The 22378-nt window shown below is 41.7% G+C and overlaps 1 protein-coding gene across 1 annotated transcript in view; it reads left to right on the top strand.

Moving 5' to 3' along the window:
* Nucleotides 1–22378, top strand: part of LOC124778010 (UDP-glucosyltransferase 2-like) — a 58603-nt gene that overhangs the window by 5211 nt on the left and 31014 nt on the right. Inside the window, exons 2-4 of the mRNA XM_047253585.1 lie at nucleotides 1059–1518; nucleotides 5453–5675; nucleotides 18947–19166. Of these exons, the coding sequence (XP_047109541.1) occupies nucleotides 1059–1518; nucleotides 5453–5675; nucleotides 18947–19166 (903 nt within the window). The remainder of the gene's footprint in view (nucleotides 1–1058; nucleotides 1519–5452; nucleotides 5676–18946; nucleotides 19167–22378) is intronic.

Genomic DNA, 22378 nt, shown 5'->3' with positions numbered 1-22378 from the left:
GATGACCTCACTAGACGGCAAATTACAGCATCTGCACCTCTCTTTATCTAGTTTCATGTGACTGGACTACTGTGAAGATAAAACGATAACTCTGACGTAAAAGAGATTTACTAACAAACACTCGATGCCCAAGACGCTGGAATCGTTCGATTCTGATACTAGTCTATGCCTAGAGAATCGGTGATTCTTGGACTTACCGAATCAGAGTCTGCTCATGACTCATTCCTATTTAAAATCGTTATGGATAAATTATTTTTACTCTAATATTTTTGCAGTAGTGTAGTACAAGAAAAATACTACCTACAGGCGAACTACTTAATATAAACTATATTTCAAGAATTACTGTTAAAACTGAGTTTTGTTTTCATTCTTTATTACGTAATTCCCCAGTAAGTGCTCTCACTAAAAATGCATGGTTACATTTACAGTCCAATTTATTTCCCCTAGCCGGCCGCTGTGGCCGAGCGGTTCTAGGCGCTTCAGGCCGGAACCGCGCTGCTGCTACAGTCGCAGGTTCGAATCCTGCCTCGGGCATGGATGTGTGTGATGTCCTTAGGTTAGTTAGGTTTAAGTTGTTCTAAGTTCAAGGGGACTGAGACCTCAGATGTTGAGTCCCATAGTGCTTAGAGCCATTTGAACTATTTTTTTTATTTCCCCTAATAACTCTTCCTCAACCCTCAAGCAGCTGTTTCAACTTGGTTACCTAACCACTTCAGAAGCAGTCTTGCAAAACACCTTTTCCAATACAAAATATAAGTTAAAAATTATTTTGTAAGTCCGCTTATCAGTTAATCCACAAAACACATAAATGCTCGGGCATTTACGTATTTTGGGCAATTGCCCAGACAGTTATGCTGGACATCTGCCCAAACTTATAAATGCCGAGGCATTCTACATCACTACTCCTGGTGGTTAAATTTTTGTCCGGTGTGATTCGCCTCGTCTGCTAACTACTTCCCAGCAATGAGTGGTTGCTTTTGATTAACGATAGTAATTATGATTTTGTATAATGTTTAAGCTCTATCATTTCAATTAAGACATATGTTATGTTTACGCAGGAGAAACCACACCTTTGACTTAATGATCTTCGAGCGTCTGCCTTACCAAGGTTACTATGGACTGCACCACAAGATTGGTTCGCCACCGCTCATCGGCTTCGTGACGTTGTCTGCATACTCGCCTGTGTATTACGCCTTGGGGAACCCCATGAATCCAGCCTACATCCCTGAAATCTGGGAGGGCTTCTCTGATCACATGAACTTTTGGCAGCGCCTGTACAACACGTACCTTACACTACGTTTCCACTATATGTGGTTCTACAAAATACTTCCGAAGCAGGAGATGATTATGAGAGAACATTTCGGAGCGGAACCACCTTCTGTTCACGAAACCGAACGCAACTACAGCCTACTCATAGTCAACAACCACTTTACCACGGAATATCCGCGGCCTCATCTACCGAGCGTCATAGAAGTCACTGGACTCCACGTATCGACGAAGGTCGAACGATTACCAGAGGTGAGTATCTAAATCATCAAGGCTGCTTATTCATGTCAAAAAATACTGTCGCAATGACGTGCTGTTTCAGGTACTTTTGCTCGTACAGCTAGAGATATCATTTAGACCAATATCGGCAAAATCATCTGCGACTGGCACTTCCGGAGACACCAATTTATAATATGGACAAGTACACCATTCCTGTCACATATTCCAACTACCACCAAGGGCGCATTTTGCAAAGTTTGGTAAAAGCCAGGTTGGATTGATAGGCAAAATGGAGAAGATCGAAAGATGAACGACGCGCTTCGTCACATGCTCCTTTAGTAGGCGCTACAGCATCACGGAGAAACCCCTCCTATTATAGATGCTACAGCATAGACGTAATCCATCACCGATTGGCTTCCTGTTAAAATTCCCAGTACGCAAGCGCCTAGAAGATTTCGCTTCCCCCTACGTACATTTCGTGAAAAGCGCATGAAGACAAATTTAGAGCGATTCTAACTCATACAGAGGATTACCGACAGTCGCTCACTCCTCGCACCATTCGCGGCTGATGTAGCAAAGCGAGAAATGACATCGGTACTCAAAGTACCCGCAGCCGTGCACCATATGATGGTTTGCACAGCATGGATGTAGATGTATCTGAAGAACGCGTTCGTTCTTCCTGAATGAATTGTTAACAGTCACAGATGCTGAGATTAATATTCAGGGCAGAATTGCTTCACTAAATTTCCTCCACTTTTTGCACATGAAACATTATAATTAATAAACCATATGCTATACTAAGCGGCTCACGTGGGTCTATATTGTTTTTTACATTAGGTATCTTTTGAAATACTGCACACAATGACATTATGTATTAAGAAAAGTTCTTATTGAAAACCATTGTATAAGAATTGTGTCACATTCTATATTTTTGTAGTATAGCTGTGCGGTAAAAATATGAAAGCAGCACGAGAAATGAATGCTTCAACACAAATGCTGATACTATCCACGCCTGTAGCTTGTGTAGTTGTGTTTAACTACGCACGGCACAGTGTAGTTTTCTCAATACGTTCCTCCTGTATGTAAGTGAGTGCATTACGTCGGAGGTCAGTCAAGTCGAACGTGGACATATTTAAGGTGACGGTATGGTGCGTGCTTCCGTTACCAAGGTATCCTCAGTGTTTGGTGTTTCAAGAGGTATCGCATCGAAGAGTTATACCGCATATAGAGAAAAATGCAGAACATCACCCACGCCACAGATTGTAAATTTGTTAAAACTGTGGAGATATTAATGAATGTGCATTATGTAAATGTAGACGTTATTCAATCATTCCTTTCCAACCTTTTCTATCCTGTAGCTCCTATAACTGCTACACAAGGCTCGAAACTTGCTGGGCCCGTAATCCAGAGGTTTGTGGATCGAAACCACGCTCTGCTACCATTTGTGTAGAATTTGCTGGGTCCGTAGTACAAGAAAGTGTGGAAACGATCGATTGAGTCACGGCTACATTTACACATTGCACATTTATTACAATCCCCCTCCCCGAGTTTTAACAATTTTACAACCTATTCTCTATACAACAATGTCTCTCAAAATTTACACAAAATAAGAATTGAAGATGTACTCTCAGAACAAAGATAACAGTAAGTTCTACAGAGCACTTTAGTCCTGACAGTACTCACAAATAAACATTCGAAATGGTTTGGTATAGCATCAACTAGTGAACAAAAATGTAATGTTTTTAACGGTTCCTTCGTTGTTTGAGTAGCTTTCTTTGTTTCGAGATGTCATTATACGCAGTATTTCTACCATCAACCGTCGAGTTTATTCATATGCCAGATAGAGTAAAATATCTTTGAAATTCCTGAGCTATCAGGACTGAGCGGATGAGGTTATATTAGTGAAAAGGGGCTTAAATAAGTTACTGTCAGTTACACTCAGCATATAAACTTTATTTGTTAAAACACACAAAGAAGAATCAAAACTGTCAAGGTTCTAACGAAAGACCTCCTCTGATTTAATTTAGATCAGCTGAAGGCCACATCGAAAATCCAAGTCACAAGGCCTAAGCAAGGAAATGAGGCACAGGAGTTCTTCTGGAAGTTTCACTTCTTTAGAAACAATTTTTTTTTCTTCAGCTTAGCTAACAAACATGAGTGTCTGCAGACTACGTTGTTTTAGAACATATGGGTATGTGTGCTCGCGATATATAACAGCGTCACGAATGTTTTTAATAGTAGTGACAACGACATATAAATGTGTCTGCCCATTTTAAGTTGACATGGGGTTGGGTTGTTTGGGGGAAGAGACCAAACAGCGAGCTCATCGGTCTCATCGGATTAGGGAAGGACGGGGAAGGAAGTCGGCCGTGCCCTTTCAAAGGAACCATCCCGGTATTTGTCTATAGCGATTTAGGGAAATCAGGGAAGTCCTAAATCAGGATGGACGGACGCGGGATTGAACCGTCGTCCTCCCGAATGCGAGTCCAGTGTGCTAACCACTGCGCCACCTCGCTCGGTAAGTTGACATGGCTTAAAGCCACAAAAATCTTCAATTGATAATGGCCTAAGGCCGAAACTGCATTCGTGAAATAAAGAAAGTGTTACAGTCACTGGCGTAAATATAATGTCTTTCATAGAGTTCTACACGACTGTGAAGCCCAGGTATAAAAAGCGTAATTGTTGTCTCCAGAACGAGATTTTCACTCTGCAGCGGAGTGTGCGCTGATATGAAACTTTCCTGGCAGATTAAAACTGTGTGCCGGACCGAGACTCGAATTCGGGACCTTTGCCTAGCGCGGGCAAGTGCTCTATCAACTGAACTACCGAAGCACGACTCACGCCCTGTCCTCACAGCTTTAGGACGGTCCGGAACACAGTTTCAATCTGCCAGGAAAGTTTCATATCAGTGCACACTCCGCTGCAGAGTGAAAATTCTGGAAACATCCCCCAGGCTGTGGCTAATCCGTGTCTCCGTAATATCCTTTCTTTCAGGAGTGCTAGTTCTGCAAGGTTCGCAGGAGAGCTTCTGTAAAGTTTGGACGGTAGGAGACGAGGTACTGTTGGAAGTAAAGCTGTGAGGACGGGGCGTGAGTCGTGCTTGGGTAGTTCAGTTGGTAGAGCACTTGCCCGCGAAAGGCAAGGGTCCAGAATTCGAGTCTCGGTCCGGCACACAGTTTTAATCCTCTAGGAAAGGTTCTGTAATTGTTGTGTTCGGCTACTTGGAGACGAGTTTCAGCCATGCGTGGACCTCATATTTTCAAACACCTATGTACTGTCATCGGGCCACAGTAGTTCACCATTAGCTCGAAGAATATTCTGGGCAGTTGGAGTGAATGATTCAGCCAGATCGCCGGACAGGAACCTCACTGAAAATTTTTGGAACACAATCTAGAGGTCAGGACATACACAAATGTTGTACTGGCAACACTTCGCTGTTGTAGACGGCTCTAGAGGCAGCGTGGTTCAGTATTTCGGCAGGGGACTTCGAACGACTTGTTGAGTCGAGGTCACAACGAGTGTCTGACCTCCGCTGGCAAAAGGAGGTCCGACACGATATTAGGAGGTGTCCTATGACTTCTGTCAACTCACCGTGTCTGTCCTGTTGGACGGTTGTCGCCAGGGTTGCTCAGATCAACCATGACATTGTGTACTGCTCCCCTGAAACCATCGTTTCCGTCTTCCCTTGACAGTAACGGCATCCAGAGCACAGTGAGCACCAATAATGTGGAACGATAAACCAGAACGTTCCTGCCGTTGCCGACTTTCCAACTGCTGCCAGAAAACATTTTTCGCTTTTATACCTGGCATAACACACAACTATCTCCTAGTGAAATGCTCGTGATTAATGTTGATAGCTGCATGGTTCATAGCACAAATGTCAGATATGAAGTAGAATAAAAACGAAAGCAAAATTTTGTTGCAAGCAGTTGCCCGTTTCATACCAAGTTAACCTTCTATGTTGTAGAACCTACAGAAATTCCTAGACGGAGCCAAACACGGCGTCATCTACGTCAGTCTCGGATCAAACGTCCGGAGCAACGCACTGCCCCAAGAGAAGTTCCAGGCTTTTCTGGAGGCGTTCAGACAGCTGCCGCAACGCGTCCTCTGGAAGTGGGAGAACGACACACTGCCTTCACAGCCGGAGAACGTGATGGTCAGCAAATGGATGCCGCAACAATCCGTGCTGGGTGAGATTTTATCCTGCTATGCCTTTCATTAAACTGCGCTGTAAATTTTGCGGCCGGCCGGAGTGGCCGTCCGGTTCTGGGCGCTACAGTCTGGAGCCGAGCGACCGCTACGGTCGCAGATTCGAATCCTGCCTCGGGCATGGATGTGAGTGATATCCATATGTTAGTTAGGTTTAATTAGTTCTTAGTTCTAGGCGACTGATAACCTCAGAAGATAAGTCGCATAGTGCTCAGAGCCATTTGAACCATTTTTTGTAAATTTTGGTCGACTGTTATTTTCCAGGCTCAACTACAATAACGAGAAAAAAATCGCAGCAACAAAAATAAAAAAATTAATGTAGAGTAGTAAAATTTCGAAAACAGATTAGTCTACGTAACATACTTAGACGAATAACATTGTAAGATTGCGGTGGCGCGGTTCTTTCCGTCCCTTCACGACGAACCTGTACCCACCTGTGAACATTGTCTCAGCAGATCATGAGTAGGGAAGCCGAGTGAAACCTACTGTACTTCGACGTGAACCAGGCTGCAATTAAACTCACTAATCTACGTTTCGGAGGAAACACGAAATGAAAGTTTGGAAATTTTGTCCTCAACTAATATATTCTAAAACTTAGGTGAACAAGTATCACTGCCAAGCCCTTGCTAGTCTTAACACAGTCACTCACAATCCCTTTCACTCACGTTAGTAAGTTTATGGTGTTGCATTTCCTGAAAACGTAATAGCTACAGAAATACTGATTGTTTCTGATTGATAATGCTCGCCAAATATTAAGTCTGTCGGTACGAAATGCAGTCACAGTTTTTAGCCACCGACCTGCTCAATACGCCACGCGGAATATATGTCTTTTCTCGTCACAAAATTCACTTAAAAATTCCGAAATTCTACACACACATCGGAATAATTACGCCGTCACTTTCCAACACTTTTGATGTATGAAACACTGCTGGATCCGGCAACTTACCGTTTCCATCGGAACTACTACTACACATGTCCAATCTGTTTCATGGCTAGGCTTCGACTCTTCTTTAGAATACTGTAAGTCTGCTCTTCCAGCAGAGAAAGGCGCGCGAAGAATACTGCTTTACCATTGATCAGTTTACTCAACAGCCAATAGCAAAACAACGTTCTCCCGCGTCAATCAGCGCTTTTCATCAGTAACCAATCGCAAAATAGTAAACCTAACGACTGCACCTTTTACCGACGTAATTATCTAATACGCTGAAGTTTTCTTTATGCATAAAGTTATTTACTATTGTTATTTATACCTGAATTAACTTTCCCTTTACCATAAACTTACTTTACAAATCTATTCTACAAAAATCCCCTTTGTCCATATCCATACTTCTTCGAAATGTTCCCACACTAAATCCTACAACATAACTCGTTAAACAATTATCTTCATATTAACCTTAAACCACACTCACGCATCATTCATACTGCTAAAACACATTTATAACATTTTACATACACAAAAAGACATAATAACACTTTATGAAAATACTAGAACAGTTTATGAAAAAGATTCTGTTACTTTAGTGTACTCTACCCTGGGCACAGTCGAAAGTAAATAACAGTCCGCCTATCCAATACTGTCCTCTATCGGCTGATACATAAACTACGTGCGCGTCCAGTCTCGCGTCACCATCTGTCACTATCCAGCTCTGAGACACATCTCCCACTCAACCGCCTCCAAGGCAGGACCGGTATACGGCACTACGCCTCAAGATCACAGGTTAATGTAAGCGCTAGATAACCCATTGCAGATGTGAAATGCTGGTCCATTAATAACCAGTGTAATCACCAGAAAGTTGAATACAATCGCACAAGCATTGTATTGTACCGGAACCGGATATCACTTTGTGGGATGGAATTCAATGCCTGTTGTACTTGATCGGTCAATATAGAGGTGGTTAATGTCGTTTGTGGATGACGCTGGAGTTGTCCATTGATGTCCCATATGTGCTCGATTGTAGACAGATCTGGTGATCCGAATAGATCAGGGCAGAATGTCGACTCTCTGTAGAGCATGTTAGGTTACAATAGCGCTATATGAGCGGATGGTATCCTGTTAAGCAGGCCGCTATAGTCGCAGGTTCGAATCCTGCCTTGGGCATGGATGTGTGTGATGTCCTTAGGTTAGTTAGGTTTAAGTAGTTCTAAGTTACAGGGGACTGATGACCTCAAATGTTAAATTCCAAATCTAAAACTGGCTCTCGATGAAAGAGCACACATAAATAATTATGTTAAAAATCACGCCCTCTTCAATGACAATTTTCGATGATGTGTGAAGATTAGGGGAGGAAAGATAAAACATTAATGTTCCACACCGTGGTTAGTTGGTCGTATTGGATTGTTGTTGTTGTTGTTGTTTTGGTCCTCAGTCCTGAGACTGGTTTGATGCAGCTCTCCATGCGAATCTATCCTGTGCAAGCCCCTTAATTTCCCAGTACCTACTGCAACCTACATCCTTCTGAATCTGCTTAGTGTATTCATCTCTTGGTCTCCCTCTACGATTTTTACTCTCCACGCTGTCCTGCAATGCTAAATTTGTGGTCCCTTGATGCCTCAGGACATGTCCTACCAGCCGATCCCTTCTTCTAGTCACGTTGTGCCACAAACTTCTCGTCTCCCCAATCCTATTCAATACCTCCTCATTAGTTACGTGATCTACCCACCTAATCTTCAACATTCTTCTGTAGCACCACATTTGGAAAGCTTCTATTCTCTTCTTGTCCAAACTATTTATTGTCCATGTTTCCCTTCCATACATGGCTACACTCCATACAAATAATTTCAGAAACGACTTCCCGACACTTAAATCTATACTCGATGTTAACAAATTTCTCTTCTTCAGAAACGCTTTCCTTGTCATTGCCAGTCTACATTTTATATCCTATCTACGTCGACCATCATCAGTTATTTTGCTCCCCAAATAGCAAAACTCCTTTACTACTTTAAGTGTCTCATTTCCTAATCTAATTCCCTCAGCATCACCCGATTTAATTCGACTACATTCCATTATCCTTGTTTTGCTTTTGTTGATGTTCATCTAATATCCTCCTTTCAAGACACTGTCCATTCCATTCAACTGCCTTTCCAAGTCCTTTGCTGTCTCTGACAGAATTACAATGTCGTCGGCGAACCTCAAAGTTTTTATTTCTTCTCCACGGATTTTAATACCTACTCCGAATTTTTCGTTTGTTTCCTTTACTGCTTGCTCAATATACATATTGAAAAACATCGGGGCGAGGCTACAACCCTGTCTCACTCTCTTCCCAACCACTGCTTCCCTTTCATGCCCCTCGACTCTTATAACTGCCATCTGGTTTCTGTACAAAATGTAAATAACCTTTCGTTCTCTGTACTTTACCCCTGCCACTTTTAGAATTTAAAGAGAGTATTTCAGTCAACATTGTCAAGAGCTTTCTCTAACTCTACATATGCTAGAAACGTAGGTTTGCCTTTCCTTAATCTTTCTTCTAAGATAAGTCGTAAGGTCAGTATTGCCTCACGTGTTCCAACATTTCTACGGAATCCAAAGTGATCTTCCCCGAGGTCGGCTTCTATCAGTATTTCCATTCGTCTGTAAAGAATTCGCGTTAGTATTTTGCAACTGGGAATTATTAAACTGATAGTTCGGTATTTTTCACATCTGTCAACACCTGCTTTCTTTGGGATTGGAATTATTATATTCTTCTTGAAGTCTGAGGGTATTTCGCCTGTCTCGTACATCTTGCTCACCAAATGGAAGAGTTTTGCTAGGACTGGCTCTCCCAAGGCCGTCAGTAGTTCTAATGGAATGTTATCTACTCCGGGGCCTTGTTTCGACTCAGGTCTTTCAGTGCTTTGTCAAACTCTTCACGCAGTATCGTATCTCCCATTTCATCTTCATCTACGTCCTCTTCCATATCCATAATATTGTCCTCAAGTACATCGCCCTTGTGTAGAACCTCTAGATACTCCCTCCACCTTTCTGCTTTTCCCTCTTTGCTTAGAACAAGGTTTCCATCTGAGCTCTTTATACGCATACAATTCGTTCTATTTTCTCCAAAGGTCCCTTTAATTTTCCTGTAGGCAGTATCTATCTTGCCCCTAGTAAGATAAGCCTCCACATCCTTACATTTGTTCTCTAGCCATGCCTGCTTAGCCATTTTGCACTTCCTGTCGATCTCATTTTTGAGACGTTTGTATTCCTTTTTGCGTCCTTCATTTACTGCATTTTTATATTTTCTCCTTTCAACAATTAAATTCAATATTTCTTCTGTTACCCAAGGATTTCTATTAGCCCTCGTCTTTTTACCTACTTGATCCTCTGCTGCCTTCACTACTTCATCCCTCAGAGCTACCCATTCGTCTGCTACCGTATTTCTTTCCCCAATTTCTGTCAATTGTTCCCTTATGCTCTCCCCAAATCTCTGTACAACCTCTGGTTTAGTCAGTTTATCCAGGTCCCATCTCCTTAAAGTTCCACCTTTTTGCAGTTTCTTCAGTTTTAATCTACAGTTCATAACCAATAGATTGTGGTCAGAGTCCACATCTGCCCCTGGAAATGTCCTACAATTTAAAACCTGGTTCCTAAATCTCTGTCTTACCATTATATAATCTATTTGATACCTTTTAGTATCTCCAGGATTTTCCACGTATACAACCTTCTTTTATGATTCTTGAACCAAGTGTTAGCCATGATTAAGTTATGCTCTGTGCAGAATTCTAACAGACGGCTTCCTCTTTCATTTCTTAGCCCCAATCCATATTCAACTACCTTCTCTCCCTTTTCCTACTGTCGAATTCCAGTCACCCATGACTATTAAATTTATGTCTTCCTTCACTACCTGAATAATTTCTTTTATCTCATCATACATTTCTTCTGTTTCTTCGTCATCTGCAGAGCTAGTTGGCATATAAACTTGTACTACTGTAGTAGGCATGGGCTTCGTGTCTGTCTTGGCCACTATAACACGTTCACTATGCTGTTTCTAGTAGCTTACCCGCACTCTTATTTTTTTTATTCATTATTAAACCTACTCCTGCATTACCCCTATTTGATTTTGTATTTATAACCCTGTATTCACCTGACCAGAAGTCTTGTTCCTCCTGCCAACGAACTTCACTAACTCCCACTATATCTTACTTTAACCTATCCATTTCCCTTTTTAAATTTTCCAACCTATCTGCCCGATTAAGGGATCTGACATTTGACGCTCCGATCCGTAGAATGCCAGTTTTCTTTCTCCTGATAATGACGTCCTCTTGAGTAGTCCCCGCCCGGATATTCGAATGGGGGGACTATTTTACCTCCGGAATATTTTACCCAAGAGGACGCCATCATCATTTAACCATACAGTAAAGCTGCATGCCCTCGGGAAAAATTGCGACTGTAGTTTCCCCTTGCTTTCAGCCGTTCGCTGTACCAGCACAGCAAGGCCGTTTTGGTTATTGTTACAAGGCCAGATCAGTCAATCATCCAGACTATTGCCCGTGCAACTACTGAAAAGGCTGCTGCCCCTCTTCAGGAACCACACGTTTGTCTGGCCTCTCAACAGATACCCCTCCGTTGTGGTTGCACCTACGGTACGGCTATCTGTATCGCTGAGGCACGCAAGCCTCCTAACAAACGGCAAGGTCCATGGTTCATGGGGGGGTGTATTGGATTATTCGGAATAAATGGTGAATTACAACGGTTTATGACATACATTCGTTTTAAATTGAAAGACCATTTGAGTGATGTGACCTGGTGGTTCGGACTAGCGTTTTGGAAGAAACGTTTCAAAACCTAATGAATTAAATCTATGTGTACATGGATAACAGACAGCAGTTTAGAATACTAATAACAAAATAACCACATCAAAAACTAATATTTTAGATTGATTCTGTTGGCAACAGGAAACTATACAGCTTTTTAAAACTGAGTTTGTTCGTTGGTGAGATAATAGAGCTACCAAAAGAAATATTTCAAGAATTGGTCCAATGTCTCCATGATACCCGTGCATCTTTTGAGATGCATATGCATAAAGAGCAGAATAGAAAACTGAAAATTGATTCATGGGATAAGGATCCTTTTGTACCGAATGTGCAGAAGCTACGAAACAAGTCAAACGGAACCCATCAATCCTTTTTAGAAATAGCATCAGATTGAAGCATGGAATCACTGTCCAAATAAACGTCATTTCCCGATATTTGGTCCCAGGTTCGTGATGAATATCCACAACTTGCCGCAGAGACTTTGATTATGCTTCTCCTTTCCCAAGCATGCTTGTGTAAAACGGGTTCTCACAGTTTGCCTCTACAAAGACAAAATATCGCAACGGACTGGATGCTGAACCTGACATGTGTCTTGCACTTTCTGATATCAAGCCATAAATTAAACAGCTGGTCAAAAACAAAATAAAAACCAAAACAAAAAAAATAAAAAATAAAACGAAAACAACTTCATACCTGGCATTAAATGAAAAAAATTTTACCAGTTAACATTGGAACGAGTACGGTATTATTTTGGGTACTTTATTACTATGTGTTATTCTGCATACTGTTGTAGAAGTCAGTAGTATATAATGCACCTACTTTTGTATGATTTTAATTAACTGATCACACTGAATGTATGAACAACAAGTTTTTGCCTGTTTCAGGGCCCCATAAGAAAGCCATCATTTGAAAAATGTTCCACAGCCAAAAGTTTGAGAACTGATGCGTCATGTGACCAAAAGTATCGGGACAGCCTGACGTAATACTGCTCAGAGCCATTTGAACCATTTTGTTATCCTGTTGGAAAACACACACTGAAATGCTGTTCATGAATGGCAGCACAGCAGGTCGAATCACCGGAGTCACGTACAGATTCGGAGTCCGGATGTGTGGGATAACTATTCATGCTATCACACGGAATCGGACCCTCGACCATAACTCCAGGTGTAGGTCCTGTGTATCTACCACGCAATCAGGTTGCACGCCCTCAACTGGTCTTCTAACCAAGACATGGGCATCACTGGCACTGGGGCAGAACCAGCTTTCACCAGAAAACACAACAGACCTCCGCACTTCCCTCCAATGAGCTCTTGCTTGCAACCACTAAAGTCGCAAATGGTGGTGGTTTGGGGTCAGTGGAAAGCTCGCTACAGGACGTCAGGCGCGGAGCTGTCCTTGAACTAAAGCAAGCTGGCTCGCAAGGACACGGCACGACCGTGGGTTAGGGGATTTGTCCAAAATTTTGTGTGGTGAAAGAGGACCCCTAACACCTCACGTGGTTAAAATATTAGGACGCAGTACTCGGAAATTTCCGAGAAAAATCGATCCAAAGTTTCTTGGGTACCTTATGAGTATAAAAAGTTAGTCCAGTACCGACCCGCCGTCGGGCCTCCCTTACGTCAGAGGTCTCGGGCTCGATTCTTCCTCCAGCACTTTTTTCCTTCTTCTTCTGTTGCTTGCAAAATTGCAGCGCATTGTTACAGAAGAATCGTGAAATTAATTCCCTCGAAGATTGTATAAAAAATCATTCTATAATTCACCGTCAATTATCGTCACCAATATTCCGAGACATGATTCAATATGCCTGGTTTGCCTCAAAATTATCAGAAACTCAAAACATTTTCGTAAATGTCAATGTTTCATGTTTCTGTACAGATTTACTGCAAACGCCCTGTGATTGAAAAAAAATCCGCCTTTATATGTTGCGCAAGACGTTGTGGGGCGGCGTATGAGTTTGTAAAAATAATCTACTGTATAAACACTTGCATGTTGAATCAGTTTCTGGCTTTTAGAATGTTGTTAATGCTGTCTTTCGCCGTTCTCAACACTGGCTCTCTATTTACTTCTTGGCACCCAGAAAGTGATTTAATAAAACATGGAGCCAGTATTTAAAGATCCTAGTGCCCACTTCAATTGAGATACCATTATAGCTGCAGCTTATAGCTCTGAGGAATTAGGAGATTGTCCGGGATTTCTAATCAAAAACGGTTTTCCAAAATAGTTGAGTATATTCTGAAATTCACTGATAAAAAACACAAGAATCCCTACAACCTAACTAACAGAGCAGTTCAGAGTCTAATGCGCTGATGCAATTATAAATGTCCGAATTAAATGTTAAAAAGAATGCTCGCCATAATTTGATGAAAATATTTCATCAAACGCCACGCTAAATATTTGGTAGAATGTCTGTCCCGCGACGGCGCGTGAAAATACGACAATACGCAAACTGAAGCTAGATAATGAAAATCATTCCAGAATTAACACTTCACATGAAATGTTTTCATGGTTCCGCGTATCTCTAGTAACTTAATACGGCACCCGAGGCTGTTTGTAGCAGATACACTGATGCGACGCGACTACCGACACAGATGGCGTGTCATTCAGCGTCTGGAGAGAACTGGGGCCTTGCTTCCTCGCGTAGCGTCCTTATATATAAAGCCGCGGTGCGGACGGCGAAGGGAACGCCTGATCTTTTCGGCTCTCTCGACTAGCCGCTGGGCTAGTAACGCACCACTTCAAGTTACATAATAATTTATAGCTTCTTTTGCTTATGGCCGATGCAGCTTTTAATTTAAACGTGCATTCAGCACGCAGGTAAGTATTGATAATAAAATTTTGACGTGGCTAAGTTAAATACTTTGGGCGAGAGAATTAATTAAATTACACTGCACGCAGTAGATGAGCTCTGAACTGCCCCTTTTGAGATCCGCTATCGCTATAGTTTTATAGGTATTAGAAAGAAACTTTACACATGTTCATAATCATAGCGGACCTCCAACCTATTTAAATCAAAACATCCTAGCCTTATTTATTTACCTACTTAATCTATCTTGCTTCCTTCAGTTTTGAGATGAAAACCACAAAATCATGAATTTCCACTAAAGTCTTAATTTGTGAAATCCAAAGTACTGTTATTATTAAATCATTATGAAAGATCAATCTAAATATAAATTTTGAAGTCTCTAGCTCTTTTCTGTTGCGCCAATGATTTTTTCAGAAAAACGTCCAAATTTCGAAAATGGCTGAAGTTATCGAACTGATATTTAACACACATTAATTTAGTATTATTTCTGACATGCTAGAAAAGTTTTAGTTCATTTGCTTGATTTTTAAGGTATTGCGCAACATTTATGACGTCAGAGCTAGTTACAGCAGACTGGCTGGCACACAATGGAAACTGATGTGAATTTACTACAGCGTGAGTAGGCTGCTTTCCTACAACGTGGCAAAAATTATTGCTTTGTTTTTACGATAATTACCACTGCGGTCCTTGTTTATAATTATTATATGTATAAAAACTAGATGTTTCCCAATCGCCTTTGTTATTCTGATTAAAAACCCAATGTTTCACCTCATATAATTTACAATTAAAAATGGAAAACCCACCGCCATGAATTGTGTTGTTGGACAAAAAGAAAATAATTTTTATTCAATAATGTAACTAATTTGTTAAAGATATTGCAGATTTGGGAAACTTTCTGAATAATTGGTGGAATAACAAAAGAAAATGAAACAGATGAAAAAAAAGCGCCGGAGGAGGAATTGAACCCGACACCTCTGGCATAAGGCGTAAGACTCCGAGACCTAAACTTACTTTTTTTTTTGCATTTTGTTCGTTGTTTATCATTCTGTTTGGTCTTTGCGGACGTCACATGACATCCATTCTAGTTCGTTTTTTTTTTTTTGTTTTTTTTATTCTTCCACTCAGTTTATTTATTACAGAGACCAACCAGCTCTCTGACCGAACACTTCTAGGCCAGACCAGACGGCGGCTCGGCATTGGACCAACATTTTATACTCCTAAGGCACCTAAGAATCTTTGGATAGATTTTTACCGGGATTTTCCTGGTAGTGTGTCCTAATAATTTAACCACGTGAGGTGTTAGGGGTCCTCTTTCACCACACAAAATTTCGGACAAATCCCCGACCCCACGGTCGTGCCGTCTCTTTGTCAGATGCCGGCGTCTTGCTCAGAAGGCGTCCGCTTTGTTTCTCCGCAGGGAGAGGAGAGGGCGCTCTATTTGACTGTCGCTTGTCTAGGCTGCCAGATCAAGACTGCAATTTGTAAGCCCGGTACACCTGTAAAAGGTCGCAACACGGCGCACTCGCCCTGTTTGGGGCCACGTGTGATAATGTTGCTTAGGAACAGACAAAGGGTTTAACCTCGCACATTATCGATAGCAACCAACGTGGCTTACAGATAGTTTATTTAACACTTTCATTTTACATCGCCTTTGATAACATTTTCGTATCTGATAGAAAAAAATGCGAATGTAGCTGTAAAATTAGAAACAGGTACTAAAGACAGTCTTGTAAATTAATATAACTAATATCTTGTTTCATGTTTAAATATCTTACTATCTGCTGCAATATAAAAAAAAAAAAAACATTGTGATTTTTTATGATGCCGTCTATTGGCGAACCATTCCTTTCTTTTAGTGATCTACACCTACATCTACATCCATACTCCGCAAGCCACCTGACGGTGCGTGGCGGAGGGTACCTTGAGTACCTCTATCGGTTCTCCCTTCTATTTCAGTCTCGTATTGTTCGTGGAAAGAAGGATTGTCGGTATGCTTCTGTGTGGGCTCTAATCTCTCTGATTTTATCCTCATGGTCTCTTCGCGAGATATACGTAGGAGCTAGCAATATACTGCTTGACTCTTCGTTGAAGGTATGTTCTCGAAACTTTAACAAAAGCCCGTACCGAGCTACTGAGTGCCTCTCCTACAGAGTCTTCCACTGGAGTTTATCTGTCATCTCCTTAACGTTTTCGCGATTACTAAATGATCCTGTAACGAAGCGCGCTGTTCTCCGTTGGATCTTCTCTATCTCTTCTATCAACCCTATCTGGTACGGATCCCACAATGCTGTGCAGTATTCAAGCAGTGGGCGAACAAGCGTACTGTAACCTACTTCCTTTGTTTTCGGATTGCATTTCCTTAGGATTCTTCCAATGAATCTCAGTCTGGCATCTGCTTTACCGACGATCAACTTTATATGATCATTCCATTTTAAACCACTCCTAATGCATACTCCCAAGTAATTTATGGAATTAACTTTTTCCAGCTGCTGACCTGCTATATTGCAGCTAAATGATAAGGGATCTAAGTTTCTATGTATTCGCAGCACATTACACTTGTCTACATTGAGTTTCAATTGCCATTTCCTGCACCATGCGTCAATTCGCTGCAGATCCTCCTGCATTTCATTTCAGTACAATTTTCCTCTCGATACATCACAGCATCATCCGCAAAAAACCTCAATGAACTTCCAATGTCATCCACAAGGTCATCTATGTATATTGTGAATAGCAACGGTCCTACGACACTCCCCTGCGGCACACCTGAAATCACTCTTACTTCGGAAGACTTCTCTCCATTGAAATTACATGCTGCGTTCTGTTATCTAGAAACTCTTCAATCCAATCACACAATTAGTCTGATAGTCAATATGCTCTTACTTTGTTCATTAAACGACTGTGGGGAACTGTATCGAACGCCTTCCGGAAGTCAAGAAACACGGCATCCACCTGTGAACCCGTGTCTACGGCCCTCTGAGTCTCGTGGACGAATAGCGCGAGCTGGGTTTCACACGACCGTCTTTTTCGAAACCCATGCTGATTCCTACAGAGTAGATTTCTAGTCTCCAGAAAAGTAATTATACTCGAACATAATACGTGTTCCAGTGGATGTTTTTGGACATGTTATCGATACAGGCGAATTTTATTACTCCATCGGCAGTTGCGCTTCGTTTTGGCTATAAGCTTTAAGGCTGCCCTGATGGAGTTCCCTAGCCTGGTCGTTTGCCAAGCAATTCAGTTCAGCACAACTGCTGTAGCCTGTATCAAGAACACTACTGGACCGTAGATTCCTTATTAGACCACTGCTGTGAGAGACAGGATCACGAAGAAATTGATCGGAAATATGTTTTCACTACACGAAAGTGGAGATGAGTGGGTCACTTGGTCAGAAGATAGACTGTAGGATGGAGGGTAATAGAAAGCCAGGGGTTAGAAAACACATACCAGACAACATAATGGGAGGTTGATAGACGAAGTGGGAGAAGTACAGGAGCAGCATGGATGCGATCCGCTCAGGAGAGTAAAACGTGGAACATTGTGGAGGCGTGTTTCATCTGTCAGGGGATGCTTATGACGATGACGCAACAGTGACAATGTACAAACGAGCCTGCAGTTTTCTCTGTTGGTTTCTGTGTGTTTGTGCGCACTGGCGTGTGCTTATAACAACTCCATAACGCATTCAGCAGTCTACATGAACATTCTCAAACACTTTCTGCTTCTTCGTTAGACATAGATGTAATGCATTTGTATCAAGACTGGTTTTGTATCCCGCCTGGGAGGTAGCACGTGGGTAAGGTTCAAAATGGTTCAAATGGCTCGGAGCACTATGGGGCTTAACTGCTGAGGTAATCAGTCCCCTGGAACTTAGAACTACTTCAACCTAACTAACCTAAGGACATCACACACACACATCCATGCCCGAGGCAGGATTCGAACCTGCGACCGTAGCGGTCGTGCGGTTCCAGACTGTAGCGCCTTTAACCGCTCGGCCACTCCGGCCGGCTACTGTGTTCATCGTGCACGGATCAATACACTGGTGAATCTGTAGCCGTACAGTTTAAAATCTTTGTGGAACAAGATATCTTCTATGATAAAAAGCTTCAATTTACAAAGATCAAAAGGATTTCAGACGAAAATGACGCTATGAATAATAGTTGCTCTCCTATATTAAAACCTATATCAGTTTTTTGTCCTTCATTTCTCTTCAGGAACAGTCAATAGAGCAAGGCTGATTTCCTCCTCTTTCCAAAACCAAAACTGATATGGAGAGAAAGTTGCTTTCCTAGATTTTTATTGTTTGTAAACGTTTTTCATGGACCACCGCACTGAATTGCAATATATGAATAAGTGACTACAGAATTTGTGTTCTGCGAGATATGGGTTCCAGCAGAATATTTTCGGGGAGGAGTGTGGTACCAACTCGTTGTTACACAGTGTCCAACATACTGTATTCCGAAGTGTTGTGCGAGGTTGCGGCAAAGCTTTTTCGTTCACCAATACGCTTACATCGTCTTTAGTCTCGCAGCGAAGCTACTTCAGAACTAAGCAGAATCCAAAAAAACAAGGTTTGTATCAAAATCTACGAATATATTGGAAACTTATGCAGGTTTAAAAAGATTGAAAAATGCACATTTATCTTTGCATTGTAAACCATGTAACCATTTGAAATGCCACAACACTGTGACACACTCCAACAGTTCAAATGGCGTTCTTTGCCCGCAGCTCATCCAAAGGTCCGCCTCTTCATAATGCAAGGAGGTCTCCAGAGCATGAACGAGGCGACGTACCACGCAGTTCCTCTTGTGGTCATACCTTTCTTCGCCGACCAGCCGCACAACGCTGCCAAGATTTCGCAGGCGGAAATTGGCGTCAGGCTGGACTACCATGACGTCACTAAGGACAACCTGCTGGCCGCTGTGCGGACCGTTCTGGATGAACCAAAGTAAGTCACTCAAAGCTCCAGGGCAAATAAAGTATCAGATCATAAGTGTCTAGTGGGCGGTAATATGGGGTGTACACAAATTTCGTCTTTTTTGACCGTTTGTGTTCTGCTGGCGATATTTTTATTGAGCAGTCCCAACGTCTGTGGAAGAATTGCACCACATTCTTCTTAAAGAGCCGAAAACAGTGAAGATAGTGTTGTTGGAGGCTGGGGTCTGGAACGAAGTCGGCATTGTAACTCATTCAGAAGATTTTCCATTCGATTCAGAGCAGGACTCTGCGCAGAACAAGTCCGTTTCATGAATGCTATTGTCCTCAAACCATTGCCTCACAGATGCTGATGCACCACAGGGTTCACTGTTACACTAATACAACCAGTCATCGTCTCCTAACTATTTCTCCACTGTACACAGTACATAGCGCTAAAAAACGTTACACGCACATAAACAGATATAAAAAGAAAGGCATGACAAATTTTAAATACAATAGTTCATGTTTTAGTCGTGAAGAAAACGGTTCCTGGAGATCTACTTTGACCGTGAATTTGCAATCAGAAAACGCTTAGAGAAAAAGTGCATGAAGTATATTAATATTGTGTAAAACTCAAGAACATGATTTATTTCCAGAAATTTCAAAATCGGACCTCTATATGAGAAGTTTCCCAACCTTGTTAAATTTCTGATAATAAAATCCTTTGATAGTGAAAACAGTAAAACACTCTGAACCTAATTTGTTAAATAAGGACACAGTATACTACTCGTATAATTTTGCATACCAGTAGCAGTTAAACCCAGATAACTTTGCATCTAAACCTTAATGTATGGAAATATGATGTTAAGTAGCATGTAAACAAAGACTGCGTACTTTGACAATTGTCAGATTCAAAGTTCCGTCTAATACGCTAACTTGAACCAATGGCGAATAAGCTACTTCTTTGTAATTGGTCGGTGTAAATGACTTCAATGGCGGATGCCACACCTTACACGTCTGGTCACGTTTCACTGTACCACATAGAAATTCTTCTGCCTAAACGATTGCATATATACGTCGATGCACACCCCTCAAAAAGACAAATACAATGCATGCAACGACTAGTAAAAATACAATGAAAAATAAACCAAATAAAAGGATGACAATAACTACTGTTAATGGTGGGGTCAACAATCACTGAAGGCGAACAGCCTTTACGATAGACTATTTTTATTTACGGCGATAAACATTAAGAAATGTTCTATTAGAAAGCAAACAGAAATTAAATTGTCTACAATTGTGAGTTCTCGAAGAGAGAATCTTATCTGTTCTGGGCCGGCGTGATGTGGCGACAACAGTAGAAGCAGTTTGAAGTAGCTGATGTGAATCCAATTTGTTCGTCCAGTCGTGTCCCTGGCATTAATGTATCCTCTTTCCTTACATCCTGTTTCGGCTGGCGGTGGTAGTAAATTACGTAGCATCCATTTGTCGTAGGCCGTAAGAAAGTAAATCTCTATGCAGCACTGTAAGTCCACGGAGAGACCAATACCTGCTTCACATGAATGGCATGCAGTTACTAGTACTCAGCCACACGCAATTGATATCATCAAAGTGTACGGGCCTGAAGTTGGCGTTGACGCAACGTCGAAACTAGTAGCCAAATAAATATGAAATCTTAAGTAGAGCTGGAAGAGTTTCATTTTAATTAAAAAAAGGAAAAGGAACAATACTGTCTGTTCTCGAGTGCACTGTCACTGCCAGAAGCATCGTTTAGCAAAAATAAACAACGTTCGCGTAATGCAACGTCCGTTTAGAATGTCCATCACAAAGTCAAATTTCAAACCGTGTCTAACACACGAAATTCCGGTATTAATATCGCGTTAAACGCACACCATCAATACACACATTACTTCCCTGTACCGCCATGCTCACGCGCCATCCGCGAATACGTGACTATCTGCATCACAAAAATTGTTCATATGGCTCTGAGCATTATGGGACTTAACATCTATGGTCATCAGTCCCCTAGAACTTAGAACTACTGAAACCTAACTAACCTAAGGACATCACACAACACCCAGCCATCACGAGGCAGAGTAAATCCCTGACCCCGCCGGGAATCGAACCCGGGAACCCGGGCGTGGGAAGCGAGAACGCTACCGCACGACCTGCGGACATCTGCAGCACACTCTCCGACCCGACAACTATCGATACCTCTCTCACCTCAACAGTTCTTACAACACTTCTATCTATATCATTGAGTTTCTCACAATGCATTTAGTAAAACTATCTGAAAGACCATCATAAGGAATCTGACTCTTTACATAAGGAACTCGTATAGAAAACATCAAATTAAACATAGTCACACTTCATGTAATCAAATGAAATATATTCTATGTCATCATAAATATATCTATGAAGTCCAAGGTAGTAGAAGGAAGGACAAAGATTAAATCTCATTATTAGTCGTGGCAGCACATAGTGTAAATAATACTTTTGTACATCTGTATCTCGCAAGTCATTTTCAGGTATCTCGAAGGCTGCTCCAGGTCCCTGTTACCTGCCATTCAATTCCTGAAGTCGTGTTAGTCAAACAAGTTCGAAAGGTAACGCGCGGATTGATGATGGATATGTTGGTTAATCTTTACTTGAGACACTGCAAGGTATGCAGCTGTCGCGCGTGTCTTAGGGAAGTTCGACGACTACTTTGATGACTTCGCATGGGTACAAAAGAGTCCAAAGTTTCAGATACAGCAGATCAATATTTCAATTGAAAACCACGTTTCTTTAGAAATATGGAGACATTCAGTAAGAAAGCCGTGCAATGAGTGTACTTACAAGCTGAATTAACCACCGTAAATTCAATTCCACCTGTCCACCACGTCCTCTGCAAATAATTTTACCAATTTCGGTAGATTAATCGTCTATTTTCAGGTACTTTAACATCGAGAAATAGAGCATTCTGACAAAGATTTAGGTGACAATTTCAATTCTACTTGAGCAAAGGCACCAGTAAGCATGATGTGAAAAGTTCATCCACCAAGCGGGCAGTAAAACTCGTGTCTGTTTTGATTTATTGTAGGCGGGCGCCAAAGCGGCGATAAATTCAATGGGCTGTATGGGTGAAGAAGGTGCTGTATCAGCACTGCTGACCTTAAACCCATTTTCAAGTCTGCCGTCGGTTTTGCCCACGTCCTCCCTTGAGTGTACGGGATGCAAAAATGCAACCTGACAGTAATATGG

Source organism: Schistocerca piceifrons, chromosome 2 (assembly GCF_021461385.2).
Source record: "Schistocerca piceifrons isolate TAMUIC-IGC-003096 chromosome 2, iqSchPice1.1, whole genome shotgun sequence".
In the NCBI taxonomy this organism is placed as follows: domain Eukaryota; kingdom Metazoa; phylum Arthropoda; class Insecta; order Orthoptera; family Acrididae; genus Schistocerca; species Schistocerca piceifrons.
Note: the sequence above shows the minus strand (reverse complement) of the source record. Positions and strands in the feature narration are given on the sequence as shown.